The sequence below is a fragment of the Monodon monoceros genome, unplaced genomic scaffold, assembly GCF_005190385.1.
Source record: "Monodon monoceros isolate NGI ecotype Baffin Bay Population unplaced genomic scaffold, NGI_Narwhal_1 Super_Scaffold_18, whole genome shotgun sequence".
In the NCBI taxonomy this organism is placed as follows: Eukaryota; Metazoa; Chordata; class Mammalia; order Artiodactyla; family Monodontidae; genus Monodon; species Monodon monoceros.
Window position 1 is genome coordinate 34,341,550 of NW_021703774.1, and position 24,858 is coordinate 34,366,407.

Genomic DNA, 24,858 nt, shown 5'->3' on the forward strand with positions numbered 1-24,858 from the left:
GTCAGTTACTTCTCCTTTTTCATTTCTAATTCTGTTGATTTGAATCTTCTCCTTTTTTTTTTCTTGATGAGTCTGGTAATGGTTTATCAATTTTATTTATCTTCTCAAAGAACCAGCTTTTAGTTTTATTTATCTTTGCTATCATTTCCTTCATTTCTTTTTCATTTATTTCTGATCTGATGTTTATGATTTCTTTCCTTTTTTTTTTTTTTTTTGCGGTATGTGGGCCTGTCACTGTTGTGGCCTCTCCAGTTGCGGAGCACAGGCTCTGGATGCACAGGCTCAGCGGCCATGGCTCACGGGCCCAGCCACTCCGTGGCATGTGGGATCTTCCTGGACCGGGACATGAACCCGTGTCCCCTGCATCGTCAGGCAGACTCTCAACCACTGCACCACCAGGGAAACCCCAAACTGTATGTTTTTATTCATTTTTCTTTCCTTATTGCACTAGTTAGGTCCTCCAATATTTTGCTGAATAGGACTGATGAGAGTCAATATCCTTGCCTCAACTTCTAATCTTAAGGGAAAAGCATTCATTGTTTTAGCAGTAAATGATAATATTTATAGTTTTTTTTAAAAACGTAGGTTTCCTTACCTTGATAGCTTTCATTCCAAAGATCAGAGTACTAATGTGAGGGTCCTATGAACTGCTATACACTTGAGGACCATAGAAATGACCACCAGGTGGGTCCAAAAACCCAATAGATCACTGTGAGATTGACATGAACTAGGAATCCTTTTATTGCCTGGCTCCTGTAGCATCTATTTTAATGGGGTCATGGTGACACTTTATGTTCCCAGGTACCAGAGATAGTTCAGATCCAACAAGTCTCTAAAGATTCTAGTGCACAATGACTTAAGTAAATTACTGAAGATTCCTTTGGGGCAAGGACTGGAGAAGTATACAATATATATACTTGCCATGGTGTTGCACAGTCTTTCCTCATAGGAATCTGTCCTCACTTTCAGTCTGAGAACTGGTGAGAAAATTACCAAGCGGGGAGGGTGGAAAGTAACTGAGTAAAAGATCATGACATTCAATGGAAGTAGCTGACCTTGGTCTTTGTATCATTCATTTTTGACCTCTTTTAATTATATATCAAGAAATTCCCATGTTGGCTGATCCTTACCCTAAGGAACATCGTATCTATTAGCCCTCTTCACAGATTCTACAGGTCAGGATATCCTCTTCCCTTGGCTGCATTCCAACCTTACTGCCCTACATGCCTCACTCTTAAGGAGGCTCTCATTTTCAGGGTCAGTGTTTCCACAACCTGAGAATAAGTTCTTATTTAATTTTGCATCCTAGGCACATCTCTTGCATCTCCCTGGTTCTAGCCCTCCAGTATTTTTCACCTAACCTGCTTTTGAAGGTTAAGTTCTTCCACTTAGCCCTGCTATCCTGGGATTCTATATTCCCCAGTGCTGCTAAACAGCCATGTTTGATAACAGCATCTCCTACCATAAGATGCAGCCTTCAGAGGGCCAGCCACAACTAAGTTACTGTATAATTTTGGTCCTTGTCACTAGTACATTGCTTATTGTCCTCAGGGCTCCCATGAAGAAGATAGCAGGTTGGTCTTCTGGTTTTATAAATTAGATCATTCTAACATGTCTACTTCTCTGAGCCTTTGATCACTTCCTACTTAGCCTGCCATGGCCTTTCTGACATCTCTACACATTTAATATTGACCATCATTTTTACTAACCTTCCCAAATCATCCAGAAACATGTAAGAACTGACATTCAGGGCACTTGCCAGGGTGTTAAATCTTGTGTTAAGGGAGAATATCCCCTATCCTGACAAACTCTCCCTTATACTGCTTTGGGATCCCCTCCTAGGCATGCTCTCCTATCTCCAAACTCATGCTAACTAGGTCCCATAGATCCTGCATATGATTTCTCTCTTCCCTCAGCAGGCGTGGCATGCCTTTAGTCAGTTCATGCTGAGATTTGATTCCAGCTATTGGTCTGATGCCTGGAGGGGAGGTGGGGGGGTAAATCTTGAGGAGGGCAATTATGGCCTTATAAGATATCTGCCACATTTGATTCCTCTGCATAGTCTTCAAGCAACAGGGACACTATCTTATAACAAGGGATACTGGGCCAATTATATAGGCTCTTTGGGTTTAGGGGAATCTGGTGTTCATGGTTCTGTAGTGCATCTACCCAGATATCCTCATTGAAAATCTAAAGGCACCATTCCTTCCAAAAGGGCCCTGAGTCTGAGTAGGAGGCTTGCCAGGGTTAAGAATTCACCTTTTATTGAGGTTCTAGTATTCCTTTATGATTATACCCTGAACCTGGTCCTTAGCATGATTAGCCTCCCAGCTACCTGAGATAATGGTTTCTTTAAATAGTAACTAGTAGCTTTCACACTTGGATTTGAATTGTGATTGATTGTGTTGAGCTCTCATTTTCAGGCAAGGGGTACTGGGCCTGCATCAATGGTACTCAACTGTCCCTTGCAAAATCCTAATAATTGCTATTTTTATTACACTTCTCAAGTGTCAGAGATATTGCACAGCCAATGCATCTCCTTCCATCTACATGCCATGAGAGTTTACCAGGTAAAAATGTTTTTCGTTGCAAGGACACAGCAAGCCAGGACTATCAATATTTCATGAATCACCAGAGATGGAGTCTTGATGGTCAGTTGGCTGAAGAATGATCCAATTCTAGGATCCCATTCTTAGAGTTTGCTTCCTAGATGCATTAGTGGTACAAACTGTCTTCAGCCAGCTTCTTCAGAAGGCATGCAGATGCATGTGAATTTTTGATGCTGTGATCTTCAGCAAAAACAAAAAGAAAAAACAACTCTAGGGGAATAAAGCAGCAGGATACGGAGAGAAAGGAGCTGATCAAGGACTGTTCTCAGGTTAAGTGGAGAATCACCTGATCCATGGTGGCCCTAGAGTGTAGATTGCACCACAGCATTGTCCAGCCTTGAGGCAAGGAGTCATAGCTTTTGTATTCCAATATCAGTCGGCATTCGTTGCTCCTGGGGGACAGGGTATAACTTCCTAGGTACATCAGGATGGGGTGTTTCTTGCCATCCCAGCACATTCCCTGGAGGAGGTCACAGGTCCAAGCCATTAACTGCAGCACCAGCAGCAACTGGAGGGTGAGACTACTATTGAGTAAAGGCCAACAATGCTGATTTACTCCCAAATGGTTGGTTCAGTGTTCTGAAGGAAAACCATTATTGGCCAGTAAGTGGAAATTATTTTGGTATAAAGAAAATATCTTGAATTTATAAGCAGTCTTGGGTTCAGAATTTGGCTTAGCTGCTCATTATCTGAAATGTTTGGGGGCAGTTTACTTAATCTGTTTGAACCTGTTTCCTCATCTATGCAAAGAGGAAGGTAAGAACCAGGTCACAGGTTTTTCTGAGGATCAGTTATGATAACTTAGGTAAAGTTCTGGTATGTGATGTGTTTAAAGATTAAAAGCAGCTCAGCAAAACTTTCTGGTTAATCATTTAAATTGCTTTATTGTGGCTCCTCTTTCTAAAGGCAGCAGCCATTTAGTAGGTTTATTTATTTTTTCTTTCTATCTAGGAAGTTGAAATTTAATTTTGTTTTCTTTAGTATGCCAAAGATGTTCACTCAGCTATATTTGGTAATTCTTCTCATTTATTTTTGAGAAGTAAGCATTTTGGCTATTATTGATATGTAGAGTCACTCCAGGTCAGCTGAGCAGTGAAGTTCATTAGGACAGTTCCCTGAACTTAGTCTTCTCTTTTGTTTAGCCAACTATCTTCATCTCCTCTAGGAACAGTAATCCACAGTTGGTGGGCAAAGTATAGAATCCACGTTAGTAGTTTCTTCTGGCCCACTAAAAGAGACAAAATTTAGGAAATGATCTGGATGAATAGACAGGCAGTCCCAGATGGTTAAGAGAAATCTTAGTCTTGGGGGTTAATAATCCATGAAAAATAACACATGTGCCTTCCATCCACTTGTCTTTTAGTGCTTAGAGACAAAATTTGGGGCTTCACTCAAATCCAGCATCATTCAGATATTCTGAGAGTCATAATAAATCTTCCTTTCTTCTTAACTCATCATCCCCAACAATTTAACTTTCAGTGCATGCTTTTTCTGTGCTACAAACACAGGCTAAAATAGTTCCTACACTAGAATATATTCCTATAGTGAATTATTTGCTTTTTTATGTGCATTAGAAGACCCAGGAAATAGGGAAAAGAAGTTCCTACTGAAGTATTGTGAGAATGATTATTGTTTGGGCAAGATCTTTAGTATTTTCACACTGAGAGACATTTTACTCTGTTCTGGCTAGACTGTGGGCTATCTAGGGAGAAACATAATTTTCTAGACTTTTAAAAAACCTATTTATCTGTGAGCAATTCATACCCCTGATTAAAGACACCACTCCCTGGACAGGGACTGCTTCTCAGACGTCTTATCTCCCCTCGTGCTATGGCTTCTACCTCCTGAGGAGACAACTGTGCATTAGACACCGTGTATCATGAGCTGAAGTCCTTGCACCCTGTGTTCTTGTTTACTCAGAGAACATCATGTATATAAATCCAGAAAGGAATTCATCATGTTCTGTATCTGAACTGCAAGAAAGTCTTGGGGTTACAATAGTAAATACATACAGAATTCCTGAGGCCTCCAGATGCTTCTGCCCAAGAAGGGGCCTTCTGAGCTTGTCCCTGTCAGAGCTATGCCAAGCACCTGGCCTTCTAGTCACTCCCCCAATCCCTCCCCTTTACTGGCACATAGCTGGACTTTGCCAAGGCTGCTTTTCTTTGCTTAGACACCATTTCAACTGTTGCTTACTTTTCCTCATCTTGATCCAAGGTGTCTGAGAACAGCTGAGTGCCACTGTGGCCCCTCTGAGACTGTGCCATGGCCACCAATTTGTCTTGCATTTTCCCAGCACTGCATCTTTTTGGGGTCTTGGTGCTATTGCTGTGCCCTTCCTGCTTGTGTGGTGAGTACAGAGGTTATGGGAAAAGGGGGTATTTTCTCTAACATATGTAGAAAAATACCCAATTAAGAATTAATCAAATACAGTGAAATGCAGGGAGATCAGCTCGGTGCTTTGTGACCACCTAGAGGGATGGGATAGGGAGGGTGGGAGGGAGACACAAGAGGGAGGAGATATGGGGATTATGTATATGTATAGCTGATTCACTTTGTTATAAAGCAGAAACTAACACACCATTGTAAAGCAATTATACTCCAATAAAGAGGTAAAAAAACAAAAAGAAAAATAAAACAAGTTCAGTGAAATGATGGTATATCATAATCTTTTTGAGAGAGTGCAATGAACTATATTAATAAGAAATAAAATTTAAGTATAAAAGAAGTTGTTCCAATTCAGATAGAGGATTTTATAGTGTCTAGAATAACAAAGTGTTGAAATGCAAAAATTCTTGTGAGGCTGCTTTAGCAAGGAATAATCTTTAATTTTTAAAACAATTTCTTGAATTTAAATGCTCTAAAATGCTTAAGACAGATTACTTTCCAAATAGGTTAATTATACCATCTACAATCTTAGTTATTGCTTAATTTTTAAAAATTCCATCCATAAACAAAAATATTTTCTGTTATTACAAATACGGAGTAAATTTTCTAGAGTAAAAATATAGAGTGCTTCATGAATTCTAAACCATTATATAAAAGTAAGGCATGGTTATTGAAATGTAAGAAAATTTTTAGCAATGAATGAGAAGCCAAAGCATTTGAGAGAACTTACCAGAACTGAAGACCTGTCACTATGAAAATTAATTTATTTTTACAGAATTTAGATGGAAATGTCCTCTAAGCAAAGTGATGTTTTATTCTTTTGTTAGCTAACATTTTATCTAGGAGAATTAATTTTCATAATAAATTTAAAATATTTATGAATTTGTTCCCTGAAACAGCTGTCATGGCATAAAAATGGGAGATTTGGGATAGCTTAGAGGGAATATTCTGAGCTGAAAATAATGGCTGAATGCTCTTATGTGAGCTAGCTTACTGATTTAGAAATGTGGAAGCCATGTTTTCTTCCTCACTGAGACTGGTAAGGGGGAAAGCATGGGTTAATTAAGGAATATCTATATTTGAAAGATGATTTTTTCATATCAGATGCATGAACATTATTGAGGGACAGTATTAATTTCGGTTATAGTATCAGTACAGGATAAAGAACTTTATGCTTGGGGGTGTTCAGTCCTCCAACTTTATCTCTAAGTTCCCCTCTTCTAGAGACTGAGGTAGTAGAGGAAAGCCTTATCAAATTTGTCAACAAGTCTTTCAATTAATTTTTCATGTTTCTGTTTCCCTTTCCCTTTCTCTTCTGTTCCCTCAAATCTTCCCATTACCCATGACCCCGACTCTTTGAAATGGCATTTAATGTCTGCCAACTCTGATGTAAATCTCCCTTTCTGATTCTGCCTCCCCTCTCTCACAGTAATGACCTTCTGAGGCCAGAGACTTCGCCATTGCCTCAATATCCATCTGCCTCTCACATCTTGTCAACTACTTACCTTCTATCCGTCCTTCAAGGTATCTCCAACTTATTCCTGGATGCCTTCCCTGGATACTCTGGTGCCCAGTTCTGTCACCACCTTCTCCTACAGAACTAATTTCCTGTTCTAATCCTCTGGCACAAGTGTGACTAGTGTTGTGGTAGAACTATTTGTATGGTTAAATCTTATGTTTTAAAGTACACTGCAAGAAAAACCTAGTACAGAACTGTATATATGTACTTACTTATAAAAACTAAGAGCCATTTTTATATTTTTATGGAGGTGCTTAATCTGAGGTTTAAGAAAGGCTGTATGGAAGCTGTTGATTTATACACAGATGAATTTCTTTTCCTCACAACTAAAACAGAACTTACTTGGAGTTACCGTTACTATGCTTTCTGAACCCTCCAGAGTTGAAGTTTTGGGAGGAGCACAGGTAAGGGAAACAAGAACCTGAGCTGGCTCTTGGCCTCATGGGTATTTAAAGCTTATCCTCTCTTGTGAGTTTTTTTTTTTCTTTTTTAATTGGTCCTTCATCATCACTGAGGATCTTCTAAGTGCAATTTACAGTTCAGAGTCTGGCTGATCCAGGGATCCACCTCTGATTCTGGTTGTTCATTTCCTATTTCCTATCTCCTAGGTATCATCTGGTGACTTCTAGAGTTATTTTGTTTTTACAGAGGGCTTCCTCCCACCTCAGGAGACCCTTTTGGACTGGCCTGAGGACAATTCCACCATGACTGTCTTTCTCATGCAGCCCATTTCTAATCTACTGGAAGTGCTAACTCAGCCTTGCTTCTGATAATGTCAGGAGTCCAGGCCAACCTCAAAGCAGCAGAAATCTGTTCTTCAGTCTCACCTTAGAGCCTTAGAGTGCCTGTTACTAGACAGCCCATCCTTTGCCTTTTAGATTTCTCAGACAGGAGCTAGACACTAGTTTGCTGTGACTAATGTCCCCCCAGCCTGAAAGGAGCCACATTAGGTTTTCTCAGTGATCTCCTGAGGGTCCTTCTCTCAATGTGAAGCATAAATTCTCTCACACATTAGCCTCACCTGGGACTGCAGGTGGTGTTCACAGGATATCGAAAGCTTTATAAAAATACTTCCCCAAGTATTATTCTTAAAATAATTTAAATTTCTGACCTGTCTTAAATTCCTGACATTGTCTTTAAGTGAGGGAGGTAAGAGTTTTCTAACTGGTTTCTGAGCTACTTGCTTAATCAAATATGGAGCATTGCTAGACTTTGCAAGTCACAGGAGAGTATTGCTCTCCAGCCCAAACTTTCATTTTATGGCCTTTAAGCATCCATTGATGCCGTAGAAAGTGAAAGTCCAATGATCAGTACCGAGAGCAGAATTCCAGAAAGTGACAGTGGACTTTTGTACTAACACAAACCTGAGCTGAATCCTTAATTTGATTCATGTTACTGGTACTTACTAGCTATGACCTTGTAAAGTTGTGTTTCCTTTTCTCTAATGTGAGTCTGATGCTCATACGGCCTCAGAGAGTTAGCATGAGGATTAAATGGTATAACATATATATGATGACTAACACAGTGTCTAGCAAGTGGTTAAGAACTCAATAAATCATTCCTAGTGATTTTAAGTAAATGAAACATACCTCAGCAGTATAATTTAATGACTTTGTTCTATAAAATGGGAAGAGTCCATCACTCTGAATAGTTAATTAAACTCTAGCTCATTCTCTTCTACCCTTCTCTTTTGCCATTCAAGACTGCGACATGTTTCCTAGCATTGCCCATGGATCCTATGAAGATGTGAGTCCAATTTTTTCCTTTACTACTGTGGTGCAGTATAAATGTGATGAAGGATATGTTCTGGTTGGAGAAGAAAAAATCACCTGCAGAAATTCACATTGGTCATCTCTAGTTCCTCAGTGTAAAGGTAACTCCACTTTACTGATGGCCCTTGCTAAGATGGTAGGACTGCCATGCAAGTTCTGACAGTGTGGTTTCCCCCCAGCAAGAGGCAGCACTTAGAAATTTGTATGTATGTATGTATGTATGTATTTATATATTTATTCATTTCCTGTATTTAATACTTGGATGTGGTACTGTGCTGTTTAAAAAATATGTGCGGTATTAAAAAATATTTGTCTCAAAAATATTCTATGTTATCTTCCAGAGCTTTGTGCTTTACCTTTCACATTGATATCCCCAGCCCACTTGGAATTCCTATGGGTTTATAGTGTAAAGTAGTGGTCAAAATTTGTTTTTCTCCAATGAGTAGTCAATGAACCCAGCACCACATTAAATGGACAGTAGTTTTCACACTGCTTTACAGTGCTACCTTTATCAATATTCAAGAGTTAGAGATAATAATTTTTAATTTAAGAGAATAGTGAGGATTCAGCAAAATTTTAGTGAATTCCTGTGAAAGTTAGAATGAGGACGCATGGAAAAATCCCAAACCTCCTTGAAGTATCTGATATCTCCATTAGTACCTGGTGCATGTCATCACCTCCTCATAGAGAAGCTGACCTGATATGAGACCAAGATTAGGTGTGCATTTTTTTTTTTTTTCTTACCACACGGCTAACAGCAACTCGAGTGTCTAATTTCCCACCATTGTCTCCATTTAATACAGGAAGATACTAAGGGCATAAGAATAGAAATTACATACTTAAGATGCTGAAAAGAGTCAGGTTTTGACATACAGTAGTTTTTAAAACTCAGATTTTAGACCACAATACCTAGGTTTATATCATAATCATGTCACCTAAAAGCTACGCAACCATAGACAAGTCACATAAATTGTCTTTACCTAATTTTTCTCTCCAGCAAAGTGTAGACAATAATAGTGTTTTATGTTGGTGACAGCTATACATTAACATTAATATTGTTGTTATTAATTTTATTGTTATAATAATACAATAAATGTAGTTAAAGAACAACTCTCAGACTGCAGGCAAAATTTATTATCAGTGTTTCTCACCCCCCAGTATTCTTTCCTATTGTAAGATCTTATTCTGAGAATCACAAAATGATCAAAATCGTGTTTCCATTACAGCTATGTGTCTGAAACCAGAGATAAAAGATGGAACTGTGTCTCTGGACAAGAATCAGTATGTTGAGTCTGAAACTGTCACTGTCCATTGTGACTCTGGCTATAGTGTGGTCGGCTCTCCGAGTATCAGCTGCTCAGAGAACAGAACCTGGTACCCAGAAGTGCCCAAGTGTGAGTGGGTAAGTGGCAGACACTCCGGGGTATTCTATCACATTGTAAAAATTGTAACCTGCTCCAGAGCACTGTTCCAGCCAACACTGATGAGATCTGACTTTTATTGGGACTCATTTCTGAGTTGTTTAAATCAATTTCAGAATCAGCACTTTTACTCTCAAAGCACATGTTGAGCTCTTAAAGCAGGTTCTAATTCTCTAATTTTATAGCAAGAAAGACCAAGCCCCTAGATAGGAGGGTTCCATAGATACAGGCAACCTGGCTCCCAGCTCTACATTTTCTATTACAGTAAGTGCTATGCTTTTGCATAGACATCAGATCCATCCCTTCAGCTGACCCTGAAGAAGTTCCCTGGGTATCTTCTGCAGTGCTGTTCCTTCTCTGCTTAGTTTCATTGCTGCCTTAGAGCAATGCTGGTCTCGATCTTAGGGCAAATACTTTGCTGAGATGCACAAAGTATCTTCTGATTTCTTGCATCAGTCCTAAGGAGGGTCTTGATACTCCAATTTCATTGTCATCAATAGGCATCCTGAAGTAATCTTATACCTTCCCAGTTTGGAGAGAAGCCTCTCAAACCATCCTTTTATCTCCTTTAGGAAGTTCTCTCGGGCTGTGAGCAAGTACTCGCAGGCAGGAAACTCATGCAGTGTCTTCCAAGTCCAGAGGATGTAAAAATGGCCCTGGAGGTGTATAAACTGTCTCTGGAGATTGAAAGATTGGAGCTACAGACTTGAAGTGGAGCACCAGTTAAAAATCAGTACATCTATTTCCCCTCTCTTTCCCTTAAAAACAGAGAATTAGGTACATTTCCCTTATTAGCAACTCTACTGGTCCTTAAGTGCTATTATTTACTGAAAAAATACCTGTGTTAGAAGAATCTTTGAAATTTTTGATGCCACTGCTAATGTGGAACTCTTGGTGGTTTATATCCTATCTCATTTTAAGCTCCTGCTTCCTTAGATTTGGTGGAATGGCAGAAATAAATCATCATCTATCAAAAATGCAGTGTCTTTGTTTTCACTTTGATTCCCTTGGAATGAGGAATTAGGGCCCTATACCAATCACTTCCGGATGCTTCTCTAATTAATGCTTCTTTTCTATTTTCATACTGGAGCCTTGTCTGAGCTGTATTTACACTACATCTTCACTTCCTACTCACCCTTCAGTGCCCAGGTCAAATATCACATCTTCCTCCGTCTTTTCCTTTCTCTTTCTATTGATTACCAATATTTTCTCTGGAACAACTTCTCAGTTCCTCTTTATATTTAAGGTATATTTGGTTTTGCTTGACATACACTCCATCCAATAATAACCAGCTTGGGATGCCTTTGAAAGCCTGTGTGAAACCCAAGTATTCTTCTTGAGCATGTCCAAGTCTTCCCATCCAGTGTGATCACTCTTTTCTTTAATACTTCAACTAAAATAGCTTTAGTGTCTCTTTTAGGACAGATTCTCCAGAAGCAGACCCTGAGAAGAGAATTTGTGTGAAAGTAATTTATTAAGGAACTTCTCCAAGTTCTCAAAGGAGAAATGGGAAAAGGAGTAGGGTAAGCAGGATGGGACAGGGAAGGCACGTAGTAGGGTGACCAGGCAAAGTCGAAGGAGGGTGGCTTAACCTTGACCCAGAAGGGAACCCTGGACTATAAGTTTGTGTACATTTTGTCCCAATTCCAGGTAAAGGAACTGGGCTTTCGTTCTGCTGTACCAGTCAGTTATTGGTGAAGGGACACCCTGTGGGCACATGAGCCCCCAGGGCATCCAGCTCTTTCTGTGTGACTACAAATCTGACTAGCAGCCTGAGGGGAGTCCTCCCAAAAGAGTGGAAGTATAACCCTAAGAAACCAGAGTACACAGAAGCCTGAGAGTAGAGCACAGAAATGGTAAAGAGGTCTGAGGGCCTGGGTAGAGCTTTCAATGCTTATCCCACACGTGTTATTCTTATATCTCTGGATATTCTGGGGAGCCTTATAATTTCTTATGGTCACCTCTTCTTCCATTTTTTTGCCTCCCCAAATGTCATTCTCACTCATGCTTACTTAGCTACTAAGGCTGGCCTCTGGTTCTCCACTGCATCTTGATCAATTATAGAGAACATCACCTCTTTTCTTTGATTTCTTCAAAATAGCAGTCACATAAGAAAGTTGCATAGCAGACTTTTACTAACGCTCTTGAGTTAACAGAGGGATGTCTGGCTGGCTGCACAAGACTGGACTTTCACATCGAATGTTACATAACTGTGATCTTAAAAGACCATTGCCTTTCCCTGCCACCAGGAACCTCTTCTAGCTGACTTTCTCAGCATGACCCTGCCAACCTCCAGAATTTTCTGGTCTGATGCTTTCCCTTCTCAAATCACTCCTTATCACACTTCATCTGTTCTTGCTATCACTGCCTCGGAAACCCATTTCTTTTTACTTTATTAGGGAAAGCATTTTAGCAATCTGTCTTTCCCTAGTTTCAGGGATTTCATATCCAAAAATCCATGAATGTACTCAGATAAACAAAGGACTATCCATTCCAGGTCTGGGCGCCAAGTTGTAGAGAAGATTCAGAGGCATCTCTGAAACCTGAGTCTCATATTTCCTCCCCTGCAAGTCTCCATCCAGGGCAGTGTGGAGACCTTTCCACACTGATGTGAATTATGCCACAATCTTTCATGTGTTAATTCTAAATTAATTACACATAATTATAATTATAGAAGTAATATATGTGCAGGAAAACAAGAATTCAAACCTTACAAACGGATTTATAAAAAATAAGAGATTCTTCCCTCTTCTGCCTTATGTGATATGAACTCATATCACATGACTTTTTATCTCTAAACATATATTTTGATTTCCTGCTACAAAATTGATCAATCTAGCATCGACTTTCCCTCTCTTCTCTCTCTCCATTGGTCAGTCTCATTTAATTTTATATATTTTTAGTGATTACTTATCTTTAGGGCTTTAAATAATGTACTTAAACCTCTATTATTTATGCAACTTTATTTTTAATAATTTAATATTTTATTAAAGTATTACAAGCAAATAATTAAAAAGTCAAATAATCCAAAAAAAAACCTTTTAATGAAAACCCTAAGATTCTGATCCACTCAATTCCACCCTTTGGTCTCTTTCCCCCAAAATAACCATTTTCAACTCCTTTAGCTCTATGTTATGATGTTTATCTACATATTTCCAAATAATATTCTTATTATACTTATGTTTGTTATTTTTAAACATTATGTATTGACTGATTAAGCAAATCTTGATCTTTGCTAAGCCAAGGTAAGCTTAACAGTGATCTGTGAATATATTGCTTTTCAGCTCTTTAATTTTTAAGGCATTAATAATTTATCTTGTTTTTTGTTTAGTTTTCTATGTTTCTATTGCTGATTCTTGCTATGTGCTCCAAAAGATCTGTCATAGTCTAGCAATCTAGTTCCTAATGCTCAGACATGTCAGATGCTGTTTTAATTCCACATACTTCTCCACCATCACTCCTGGATATTTTCTTCCCAGGCTCTCTTCTCAGTGATTCTGAAATAAATGGTTTACTTTTAAATCTTAGGTCTTCTCTTTGCTGTTCTCTTTATTACTTTGATTCCAAGTCTTTGTTCTGGTGTATTTCCTCATTTTTGTTGGAACAGATCCTTCAGAAGGTGCCTGGGAAGTAAATTTTTGAGTCCTTACATGTTTAACTTTTTTTTCCTACCCTCATAGTTAATTGATAGATTGTTTGCATGTAGAAGTTTGTGTTCTCAGAATTTTGAAGGCATTTTCCCACTGCCATGTGCCTTCCATTTCTGCTATGGAAGAATCCACGGTATTCCAGTTCTTGTTACAGTGTTGTTGATTTTTATCTTCTCTCTCTCTCTCTGGGAGATATTAGTATCTTCTCTTTATCCCTGTGGCCTTGCTGTAAGATGTTTTTCATACATTAACTTGGGTACTTGTTGGGAATTTTTGACCTGTAAACACATAACCTTTAGGTCAGGGAAAATTTTTAAAATTTTTTTCTGTTATTTTCTGTTTTCATTTTATTTTTGTCTTATCCCTCCACCCCACCCACCTCAGAACTCCCTTTAGTAAAATATTGTTTTAACCTTTTTTTTTTTCTGTCCTACTTCCCATATCTTGTTTTTTGCAGCCTGCTTTTGGGAAGATTTTCCTGACTTTGTATTTTAAGATTTTTATTGAAGACTAAAATCTATCACATTTTAATTTCCAGTAACTTGCTCTTGTTCTCTACATGTTCTTTTAATGTATTATTTTGTTCTTTCATCATAAATTCAATATCATTTTTTCTGTCTCTGAAAATACTAATTATAGGTGGAGTTTGGGGGACATTCCTTTCTCTCTATTCATACAAAAGAGTGGGACCCTTAAATATTGATTCATATCTCTGCATGTTGAGTGAGGCTTCTCTACTGGTGAACTTCTTTGTAGCATGGTGGGCAAGAAGGTTTAACTATTTGTATGTTTGTTTTATTTTTAAATGGGACATGTATCTATCGGTCTTTTCTTAGGAGATGCTCAGTGCCTTCAGAGAAGATTTCTGTAATCGCTTCCTTACTGATTTATCGAACTTAGTCTTTTCTCTTGAGTTTCTAACACTTATATGTACTACTATGTAAAATGAAGAAATGTGTGCTTCTAAGTTTATGTTCAACTTCACTGTCCTTTCCACCTGTCAACCTCTATCAACATACTATTATTTTTATATTGCATCATTTATAGCCCTTTGATTCTATTGAGTATCTCTGACCACTACCCACTGAAGGTAGAACTAACCTCTGTCATATACTGTACTTACCATTTCATTTGTGGGCTTTGTTCACAGTAAGTGTTCAAAAACCATTTCATAAAAGGATGTTTGAATTCCATGAGCTAAGATTTAGTACAAAAGATCAATCTTTAAAGCTCTCTGCTGAATGGAATTTTTTCTATGGTGCCAAGTACAAAAACAAGTGATCTGTTCATTTTCTGGGTTTATCACGAGACCCCAGGGCCATGAAAAGGGCCAAGAATAGCCAAGATAATCTTGAAACAGAACAAAGCTGGAGAACTAATATTATTAAAGACTTCAAGAAAGATGGATTATAAAGGTGTATTAATTAAGACAGTGGGTGTTGGTGCAAATAGAATCAAGCTGACTATATCCAGAAAAAAATATACATACATATATATTTATAAAATTTATATTTACAGTAGTATATTTACCTTAATTGTGCAAAATTTGACTCTTCAGTGTGGTGGGAAGTGATGTCTTTTCAATGACTATTTCCTACGTTAATCGTAGAGCTACATGGAAATATTGTATCTTGACCCTCAGCTTACATTTACCAAAAAGAAATCCAAAGTGGATTATAGATCTACATGTGAAAAGTAAAAAAATAAATAAATAACACATGTAAAGATATATCTTCATGATCTTGAAGTAGGAAGATAACCTTATACACAACATAAAAGGCATTATGAAAAAATTTATAAACTGCCTAATATTAAAACAAACATTTCTGTTTATTTAAAGATATCATTAAGTTCTCCAAAGAAGGTGTACAAGTTGCCAGTAGGCACATGAAAAGATACTCAGCATCATTAGTCTCAGAGAAACGCAAATCAGAACTGCAGTGGCATACTGCTTCCCACCCACTGAGATTACTGTGATTTTTTTAGTAGAAAATAGCAAATGTTGGGAAGATGTGGAGAAATTGGAACACTCATACATTGTTGGTAGGAATGTAAAATGCTGTAGTTGTTTGGAAAAAGTTTGACAGTTTCTCAAAAAGTTAGAGTCCCTATGTGATCCAGCAGTTAATTTTCAACCATATATGCAAGAGAATTGAAAGCATATCTTCCTACAAACACATGCACATGAATGTGCATAGCAACATTATTCATAATAACCCCAAAGTGAAAACAACTCAACTGATGAATGGATAAGCAAAATGTGGTCTATCCATAAATGGCATACTATTCAGCCATAAAGAGGAATGAAGTACTGACACATGCTACAGTGTGGATGAACCTTGACAACAATATGCTAAGGAAAAGAAGCCAGACACAAAAAACTACATTTTTGTATAATTTAATTTATATGAAATGTCAACTCTATAGAGACAAAAAGTAAACTAGTATTTGCCAGGGGATAGGGGAGAGAGGGAATGCAGAGTAACTGCTAAAGGGTAGGGGGTTTCTTTTTGGGGTGTAGAAAATGTTCTGGAATTAGATAGTGATAGTGGTTGCACAACTTTATGAATTGTAGACTTTAAAATGATAAATTTTGTGGTATGTCAATTATATCTCAAAAAAAAGCTACTGAGTTGAGCTGAATTTTGTCCTCCTCAAACTCATATGTTCAAATCTGTGGTACTCTAGTACTTCAGAATGTAACTGTATTTGGAGATATGATCTTTTGAAAGGTTATTAAGTTAAAATTAGGTCTTTAGGATGAAAAATCTAATTCAAAAAGATACATGAAACCCAAAGTTCATAGTAGTACTATTTACAATAGCCAAGACATGGAAACAACCCAAATGCCCATCAACAGATGATTGGTTAAAGAAGATGTGGTATATATATATATATATATATATACACACACACACACACACACACACACACACACAATGGAATATTACTCAGCCATAAAAATGGATGAAATGTTGCCATTTGCATCAATGTGGATGGACCTAAAGAATATCATACTAAGTGAAATAAGTCAGACAGAGAAAGACAAATATTATTTTATACCACTTATATATGTACTCTAAAATATAATAAATAATCTTATATACAAAACAGAAACAGACTCCCAGACATAGAAAACAAACATGGTTACCAAAGGGAAAAGGGAGTGGAGAAGGAATAAATTAAGGGTATGTGATTAACAGGTACACATTACTATACATAAAATAGATAAGCAAGAAGGATTTACCATGTAACACAAGGAACAATATTCAATATCTTGTAACAACCTGTAATGGAAAAAATCTGAAAAAAAAATAACTGAATCATTTTGCTGTACACCTGAAACTAACACAATATTATAAATAACAGTATACTTCAATTAAAAAATGAGGTCATTAGTGTGGGCCCTAATTCAATGTGACTGGTGTCCTTACAAGAAGGGGAGATTTGGACACACAGAGATATCAGACATGGGTGCATGTCTATAAAGGGATGACCATGTGAAGACACAGCAAGAAGGAGGCCATCTGCAGGCCAAGGAGACACCTGGAACAGATTTCCCCTCCCAGGCCTCATAAGAAACAGAATGTGCTCACATTTTGATCTCAGCCTTCCAGTCTCCAAAACTGTGAGAAAATAAATCCCTGTTGTTTAAGCCACTCAATCTGTGATATTTTGTTATGGCAGCACTAATACAGACACCACTAAGGAAATGAAAGGGCAAGCCTCAGGCTGGGAAGTGATATTTGCAATACCTATGTCCAACTAAAGACTCATATCCAAAATATATAAAAAAAACTCTTACAGACCAATAAGAAAAATATAATCAGCCCACCAAAAGAATGAACAAAAGATCTGAAAGAGCCATAACAAAAAGGGATATCCAGCTGGCCAACAACATATGAAAAGATGATCAACTACATTAGTCATCAGGGAAATTAAAATGAAAACCCCAGGATGACAGTGGGGCATGAAGACTGATACAAAATACATATCCTGTTCAGTAAAAAAAAAATAAAGAAAACCACAGTGCAATTTCACTACATACCAAGAAGAATTGCTAAAATGACAAAATACGAAGTGTTAGCAAGAATGTATTGCAGCCATGACTCTGAAAAACTGCTATTGAAAGAGTTAATTTGTCCAACTGCCTTGGAAAATTCTTTGACAGTAACTCCCAAAGCTGAACACATATCTACTTTCACTCCTGGATATTAACTCTCAGAAACGCATACATCTGTTCAACAATGGACATGTATTAGAATGTTTGTAGCAGCCCTATCTGCAATAGCCCCAAACTGGAAACTACCAAAATGCTTATGTGTAGTAGAGGGGATAAATTAACTGTGATATATCACATGATGAAATATACCACAACAATGGAATGAATGATTATATGGATGAATTTCAAAACATAGAATATTTAGTGAAAGATGCCAGACACAGAGTAGTAGATACTGCTTCATTTCATTTATGTAATGTACAAAAGCAAGCAAAAGATATCCAGTGTTCAATGTCAGAATAGCAATCCCCCTTGGAAGGGGGCATGGGGAGGGCTATGAAGGTTTTGGTAATATTTTGTTTCTTCATCTGGATGGTGTGACATGGGTGTAATTCAATGTACGAAAAGTCAACTAGCTCTATACTTAATTGCAGTTTTTGGGGTATAATATATTTTAATATAAATTAAATTAATAATTGGAAAAAGGGTGGATCTTCCATACCCTAGTGATCTGGGAGGGTGTGGGTAATGACAGGTTTTCCATTTACTTAGAATATTCTTATTAATAATGCATTCAGATACAGGAGAAATTGCCATTTTTCTCACTGTAGAATTCATCTTTCCAATGTGTTTATTGGCTGCCACGTTTTGCCCCTTTACAGCTACACCTGACACCCCCAAGTTTACTGTGGCACCAGTTTTGTGGGACAATGTGAATAAGTCCCAGTAGCCACATGCTTCATCTGTGTTGTTTGGTTTCCTATTGGCTCATTGAATTTTTGGGGGCAGGAAATAATAGTCAGGGTATCAAATTTCATTGTTGTTGCTCTCCAGATTGTTCTACTAGACCAGATCCTTGGGAGTTAAGGGCATAGTTATTATGTCCCACTGGTAAGTTCTACCTTCCATTATGCATCTCAAAGTTTTAGGTATCTCAAACTATAGATGGTAAATAACCTGGCTTTCACAATATCATACCTCTCCCCTTCATTGTCCCAACTTTTTCCACAGAGATTTAGAGATAATATGTGTGGAGACTGCGTCAACTCCACTGTTATCACTAATCTACACAGTGATAGTATTTACAGTATTGACAAATGTCAAGAGGAAGCTCAGATTGATTGGAAGATCAGATGCTTGGTTGGGTAAATCAAATCATTTGATTATATAAAACATACAGAAATACAGAAGGATGTCATCAAGGTCTGGACATAGGGCAGAAAGATCAGTCACATGTTCCAGGTTAGGCAGAGGTCAAGTTTCCAAACTTCAAAATCATCACAGTGGATTCAGTGTTGAGATGATTTCATCTAAGTGAGTAAGAGTCTCATCAGAACATCTGGAAATTCAGATGTTCCCTTCTGAGCATTGCCTTATAACATTGAAGCAGTTCTACACACTGGCCGCTTTTGATAAATGCTAAGCCCACTCATCTGGGCCAGGTGTACCTCATCAATATACAAAGTGACTAGCGGTATAAAGACTTAGCCTCCTTGGCTAACACAGCCCACCCCCAATACATTCCTAAACTGGAACAAGGGTTAGTTACTGAGACATCTCTTGGAATCAAACTAATAGGCCATTAGGGCCTATCCTATAATTACTCTCTGCACCTGAGTCATTATATTTTATTAAAATAGTACGATTCTCTCCAAGATTGAAGATCACTGGTTTCTTTACCTCTTCCCTTTCCCTTGCACTCTACATCTAATCAGTCATGTAATTTGGTTGTTTCTTTGGGCTGTTTTTTATTTGTTACTCCAATTACAACAATTCTTTGACCTAAAATGGACCTTTGGTCCTTTGCTCTTTTACTTACCATTATTCTCCACCTCCCTTTTGAAAGTCTTTTCAAACAAGTTGTGTTCAAGAAAGATTAAAGAAGGAAGGTTGAGAGTGTATAAAAAGAAATGATTATAGAGATCAACAATAGAATCTAAATATATCTCAAATTCTGTCATTTCTAATAACATCTACCAGTATCACCCTGGACTGAGATACCATCATTTCTAGTCCAGATTACTCCAATAGGCTTCCACTCTTGCTCTTCCTGGTAGCCATGGAGACCTGTTGGGGTTGTTCCTCTGCTCAAAATCCTTGATTAGTTTCCCTTCACAGACTAAGTCCCAACAGGGCCTACCAAGCCCTACATGATCTAATGCTCTTCTGTGTTCTTCCTTCAGCGCTTTAAAGAGGCTGGTATACTGTCTTCTGGCTTCTGTTACTTCTGGTGAGAAGTTAGCAATCATTCAATGTATTTTCTATATGTAAATAATGTTTTTTCCCTAGATGCTTTCAAAAACAATTTTTAAAAAATCTTTCATTTGTAGTTGTTTGAATATAATGTGCCTAGATATGGTTTTCTTCATATTTCTCCTGCTTGAGTTTCACTGAACATCTTGAATCTCTAAATATACCTCTTTCACCAATTTGAGAAATTTCTGATCATTATTTTTCCAAGTAATTTGTCTGCCCCATTTTTCTTTTCTTTCTTTATGAGACTCTAACTACATGTATATTAAATCTTTTCATTGTTCCATAAGCCCCTGCAACTCTATTTTCTTACATGTCAATATTTTTTCTCTCTCTTCTTAAGATTGGATAATTTCTATTAATGTATCCTCAAGTTTGTTGACTCTTTCCTCTGTCATTTCCATTCTGCTGTTAAGTTCCTCCAGTAACATTTTTATTTTAAAGATTGTATTTTTGAGTTCTAGAATTTATTTTGGTGGTTTTATATAGTTTCTGTTTTTCTGCTGAGATTTCTTGTTTCTATTAATAAGCTTCTATTCCTTTACATCACTGAGCATAGTTACAGTAGCTATTTAAAAATTTTGTCTGCTAATTCAACATTTGGATAATCTTGAGGATAGTCTATTGACTTTTTTTCCTCTTAAGAATGGTTGAAGTTTTCTAGTTTCTTCATATGTCGAGTAATTTTGGATTGTATCCTGGACATTGTTAATGAATTCTGTTATATTCCCTCCAAAAGACAGGTTCTGTTTGTTTAAGCAGGCAATTAACTTAGTTGGACTCGAACTGAAAATTCTGTCTTGGATAGCAGCTCAAAACTTAGTTCAGTTCTTTTATTCTCAGGTGGGCTGTTTTCAGTCATTAATAAGTGATTCAGAGATCAGCCAGAGGCTGGGGCAGGGTTTACAGAGAGTATGGTCTCCCCCTCTCTCTGGCTTCTTAATTTTTAGCCCTTCATTTTCCAGGGCTCTTATTGCCCCAAACTCTGTTTCTGTTTCTCCAGGCCAGAAAGTCAGCTGGTTTTCTATTAAAGTGTTAGCCATCCCCCCCCATGCCCTTAACAAATGGAAACTCGTGCTATGCTGTTCCCTTCCTCTCACAGTTATTGCTTTCTAGAATGTATTCACTTTGGTTCACTCACTAGTCCCTTTAGGTAGGTGCTCGCTGCCTCCATATCTTGTCCAGAGTTCATAATAGTTATCTGTGGGAGAGTAGAACCATAGAAGCTTACACAGCTATACTGAAAACAGAACTCCACATACTCTTACACATATTCAGTCTTTTAAGTTTACAGGACATGTTGTTATCTCTTTTGGGAAATTTTTCCCCTGGATATTTGTATGGTTTATTCCCATACATAATTCAAGTCTTCACTCAGGTGTCAATTATTTGGAAAGAACTTCTTTGAACATATTGTTTAATATATGCTGCCCATCCCACCTCACACATTACTATCTACCACTTTACCCTGCATTATATTATTTTCACAGTACTTCTCTTTCTGACCTTATGTTATACACCAAATTTTATTTTTGTATATATTTATCTTTCTTACTAGACAATAAGCTCTATGAGTATTGAAATTTTGTTTGCCTTGGATAGTACTGCACCCTCAGCACGTAGAGGAGTTCTTGGCTCATTGTAGGGGTTCGATACCTACTTGTTGAATTAACAGCTCATGCTAGACAGTTAAAAATAAATCTACACACAAATATGCTCAACTGATTTTTGATAAAGGCGATAGCAAATCAATGGGGAAAATGTAGCCTTTTTGACAAATAGTTCTACAGAAACTGGACATTTATTGGCAAAAAATTAACCTTGATCTAAACCTCACACCTTATATAAAAATTAACTCAAAATGAAACCTGGACTTAAATGTGAAACATAAAATCAAAAGAACTTTTATGAAAAAACACAGGAAAAACATAATGGAATCTAAGACTTAAATGTAATGTGTAAAACTATAACACTTTTAGAAAAAAAAAAAGGAGAAAATCTTGGGGTATAAGGCTAGGCAAAGATTTTAGGTTTGACACCACAAGCCATAAGAGGATATTCATAAAAGGAAAAAGTGATAAATCGGACCTCATTAAAATGAAAAACTTTTTCTCTGCAAAATACCATGTGAAGGGAATGAAAGACAAGCTATAGTCTGTGAGAAAATATTTTTAAATCATATATCTGACTAAAAACTAATGTCTAGAATAAAGAACTCTCCAAACTCAACAGTGAAAAACAATCCAATGAGGAAATGGGCAAAAATCATGAATAAACATCTCACTGAAGATCATCTATAAGTGGCAAATAAACACATGAAAAGATGTTCAACATCATTAGCTATATGGGAAATGCAAATTAAGACCACAAGCTATCACTACACACCTATTAGAATGGCTAAAATAAAAAATAGTGACAACATCAAATTCTGGCAAGGATGTGGGGACTCTCATTAGGTGAATGGTTGAACACTGTGGTACATCCATACCATGGAATACTACTGAGCAGTTAAAAAGAACAGACTATTGACACACACAAAAACTTGAATGGATGTCAAAGCAATTATGCTGAATGAAAAAAACATCGAATACCCAAAGTTTACATACTATGTCATTCTGTTTATATAACACTTTTAAAGTGACAAAATTTTTGAAATGGAAACCAGATTAGTGGTTTCCAGGGGTGAGGGATGAGGAGATAACCAGGAGGGATGTGGGTGTGGTTATAAAAATTCCTTGTGATGATGGAATTTTTCTGTATTTTGATTGTTGCAGTGGATGCACAAACCTACATATGTGATAAAACTGTATAGAACTGAATATATTCACACACAGGTATAAAAATGAGAATAAGATGAGTGGGTTGTATCAATATCAATATCACTCATTGATATGTATGAATGAGCTCTTGATTATGTCCTTACTTGATTGGAGGAGAGAGACAGTGCTTCTGCTTTCTAGATCTTAACCCCATTTCCTTACCTTCATCATGTCTACCTAGTTATCTATTTTTCTTTGACAATTATTTACATTATTTAAAAAGTACTAAGTTATAGTGGAAAGCACATATCTGGCTCAGATCTTGGTTCATCCATTTATTGCTTGTAAAATTTTTGGCAAGTGTTACTTAACATTTTTCAAGAAGGGGATAAAAAAATTATAGGATTGTTGTAAGATTAAATAGAATTGTTTATGGAAAGTGCTTAGAACATAATAGGTGCTTAATAGATAGAAGGGATAATTCAAAATTGTCTTCTAGTGAATGTTTTAAATTCCTTTTTTTCTAAATAATATTCAGTAGTACCTTGAATTCTCTTTCTAAATTAAAGCAAATTCATGGTGGATTTATTTGCTTTCCTTCCTCTCTGGGAAGGTTGAAATTTGGTTATGTTATGATCAATATTACGCCATAATTTACTCAGTTATCTCTGGTGAGAGTCAGCACTTTGGATTTCGAACTCTTACAACAGTCTGCAGCTAAGCTTGTTAGGAAGGTCGTTTACAGGCATTTGCCAAAACTCATTGTTTTCTTTTAATAAACATCGGCATATTTTCAATTATTACTTCCCGTTAAAGATAAAAATTATGCATGTAAACACTTGTCTTTGGCTGCTTTTGTCAGAGATATAACACAGGACTGGATGTATTTTTTGGCTGACGGAATACATTCTGAATATTCTTAAGGTCTTCAAGAATGTTCGTCTTATTTAACCACTTCCAACCACTTCAAAGTCTGGTGCATGCTTTTTCAGTGTTTCAGGCACCACTCTTCCCTCTTCTAATGGATTAGAATGGCACCAAAGGGTGACTCATTAGGTGTCTTAAGTAAATCAAGAATAACAAGAAGGAATATCCCACTCAAATATTGTCTGAGTAATTTTTTCAGGCCCATCTATATTCCTGATTCTTTTCATGCCTCTCTTTCCCCACTAGGCTTTAGAACTTCAGGAAGGAAACAACTTTCTCCATCAGTGTTTGTTCTGTTTGTGTTTTAATTTCATCCTGCTGTTGGCAGCCTAAACTCATAACCAAAGTCACAACTTTTCCTAATAGGCAGTGCTTCTCAGGAATGGCTTCCTCGCACACTAATTTCCAAACTCAACTGGACTTAATGCTTAGCTTGACCGAACTCAAGTTTTGCTTTGAAAGTTGCTGAAACCTCCCACTCTGAACCAAACTGCTTAAAAATAAAATCATTTGTTTATCTTTTTACTTGGAAATTAATTATTTACATTTCAAGATAGCAATTTCCCACTCCTGATACCCAGGTAGGGCCCCATGGGACTCCTGGACACAAAGCCTTTCTTTGTCCCTCATTTCTTTGATTACAAGGAAATAGGCTTCATTCAGCCTCCATGACCTTCCCTGAGTTCCAACGGGCAGATTCAAGCAGTTGTTAATTAGGGAAGGAAAGGGATCCAAGACCACGGAGAAACAAACAGTCAAGAGAAAAAGTAGTGCGGCCTTGGGGCAAGGTCCTGGCTCCCCATCAATGGATACACACAAAAATACCTTTGAGCTGTTTTGCAGCTACTGAAACCTCCTCCAGATGGGAGAAGTTAATGAAAGGTATGCTTCCCACAAGTATGTAGACTCGAGACCAGTTGGAACATGAAGGTTGATGATGCTGACTCCTACGTACCTCACCAACCAACCCATCAGAAGAATGTCCATGAGCTGATCATGCCCTCTTTGAACCATTACAATAAAACTTCTCACGGTCCTCTCCAAGTTGAGACACATAGTTTTTCAATGCAGGAGGCTGCTGTGTCCCCTTTGCCTGGCAAGCTATCCTTTTCTACTTCACCCAAAACTCTGTCTCCGAGATTCAATTCGGCACCAGTGTACAGAGAAGTTGAGCCTTTGGCATCACTCCTAGCACAAAAAGAAAAGATCAGGGTTACACTTCTAAATACTCTCAGAGTTCCAAAAGTCTACTTGCTCCTGGCATCAAATCTTGATGATAGCATTGTCAACTACAAGTTGGCACTTGCCATGGGCACTTGCCATCTACCTCTACAAAGA

At 37.4% G+C, this 24,858-nt stretch overlaps 1 protein-coding gene across 2 annotated transcripts in view; it reads left to right on the forward strand.

The window, feature by feature from the left end:
- The first annotated feature begins 4,786 nt into the window (after window positions 1-4,786).
- Window positions 4,787-24,858, forward strand: part of LOC114899238 (apolipoprotein R-like) — a 30,075-nt gene continuing 10,003 nt past the window's right edge. The window contains exons 1-4 of one of the 2 annotated variants that reach the window (XM_029229779.1): window positions 4,787-4,959; window positions 8,219-8,389; window positions 9,515-9,690; window positions 10,282-10,656. In XM_029229779.1, the coding sequence (XP_029085612.1) occupies window positions 4,875-4,959; window positions 8,219-8,389; window positions 9,515-9,690; window positions 10,282-10,419 (570 nt within the window). In that variant the 5' untranslated portion in view covers window positions 4,787-4,874 and the 3' untranslated portion in view covers window positions 10,420-10,656. Of the gene's footprint in view, window positions 4,960-8,218; window positions 8,390-9,514; window positions 9,691-10,281; window positions 10,657-24,858 lie in introns of those variants that run through there. The other variant, XM_029229781.1, reaches the window with a different exon arrangement.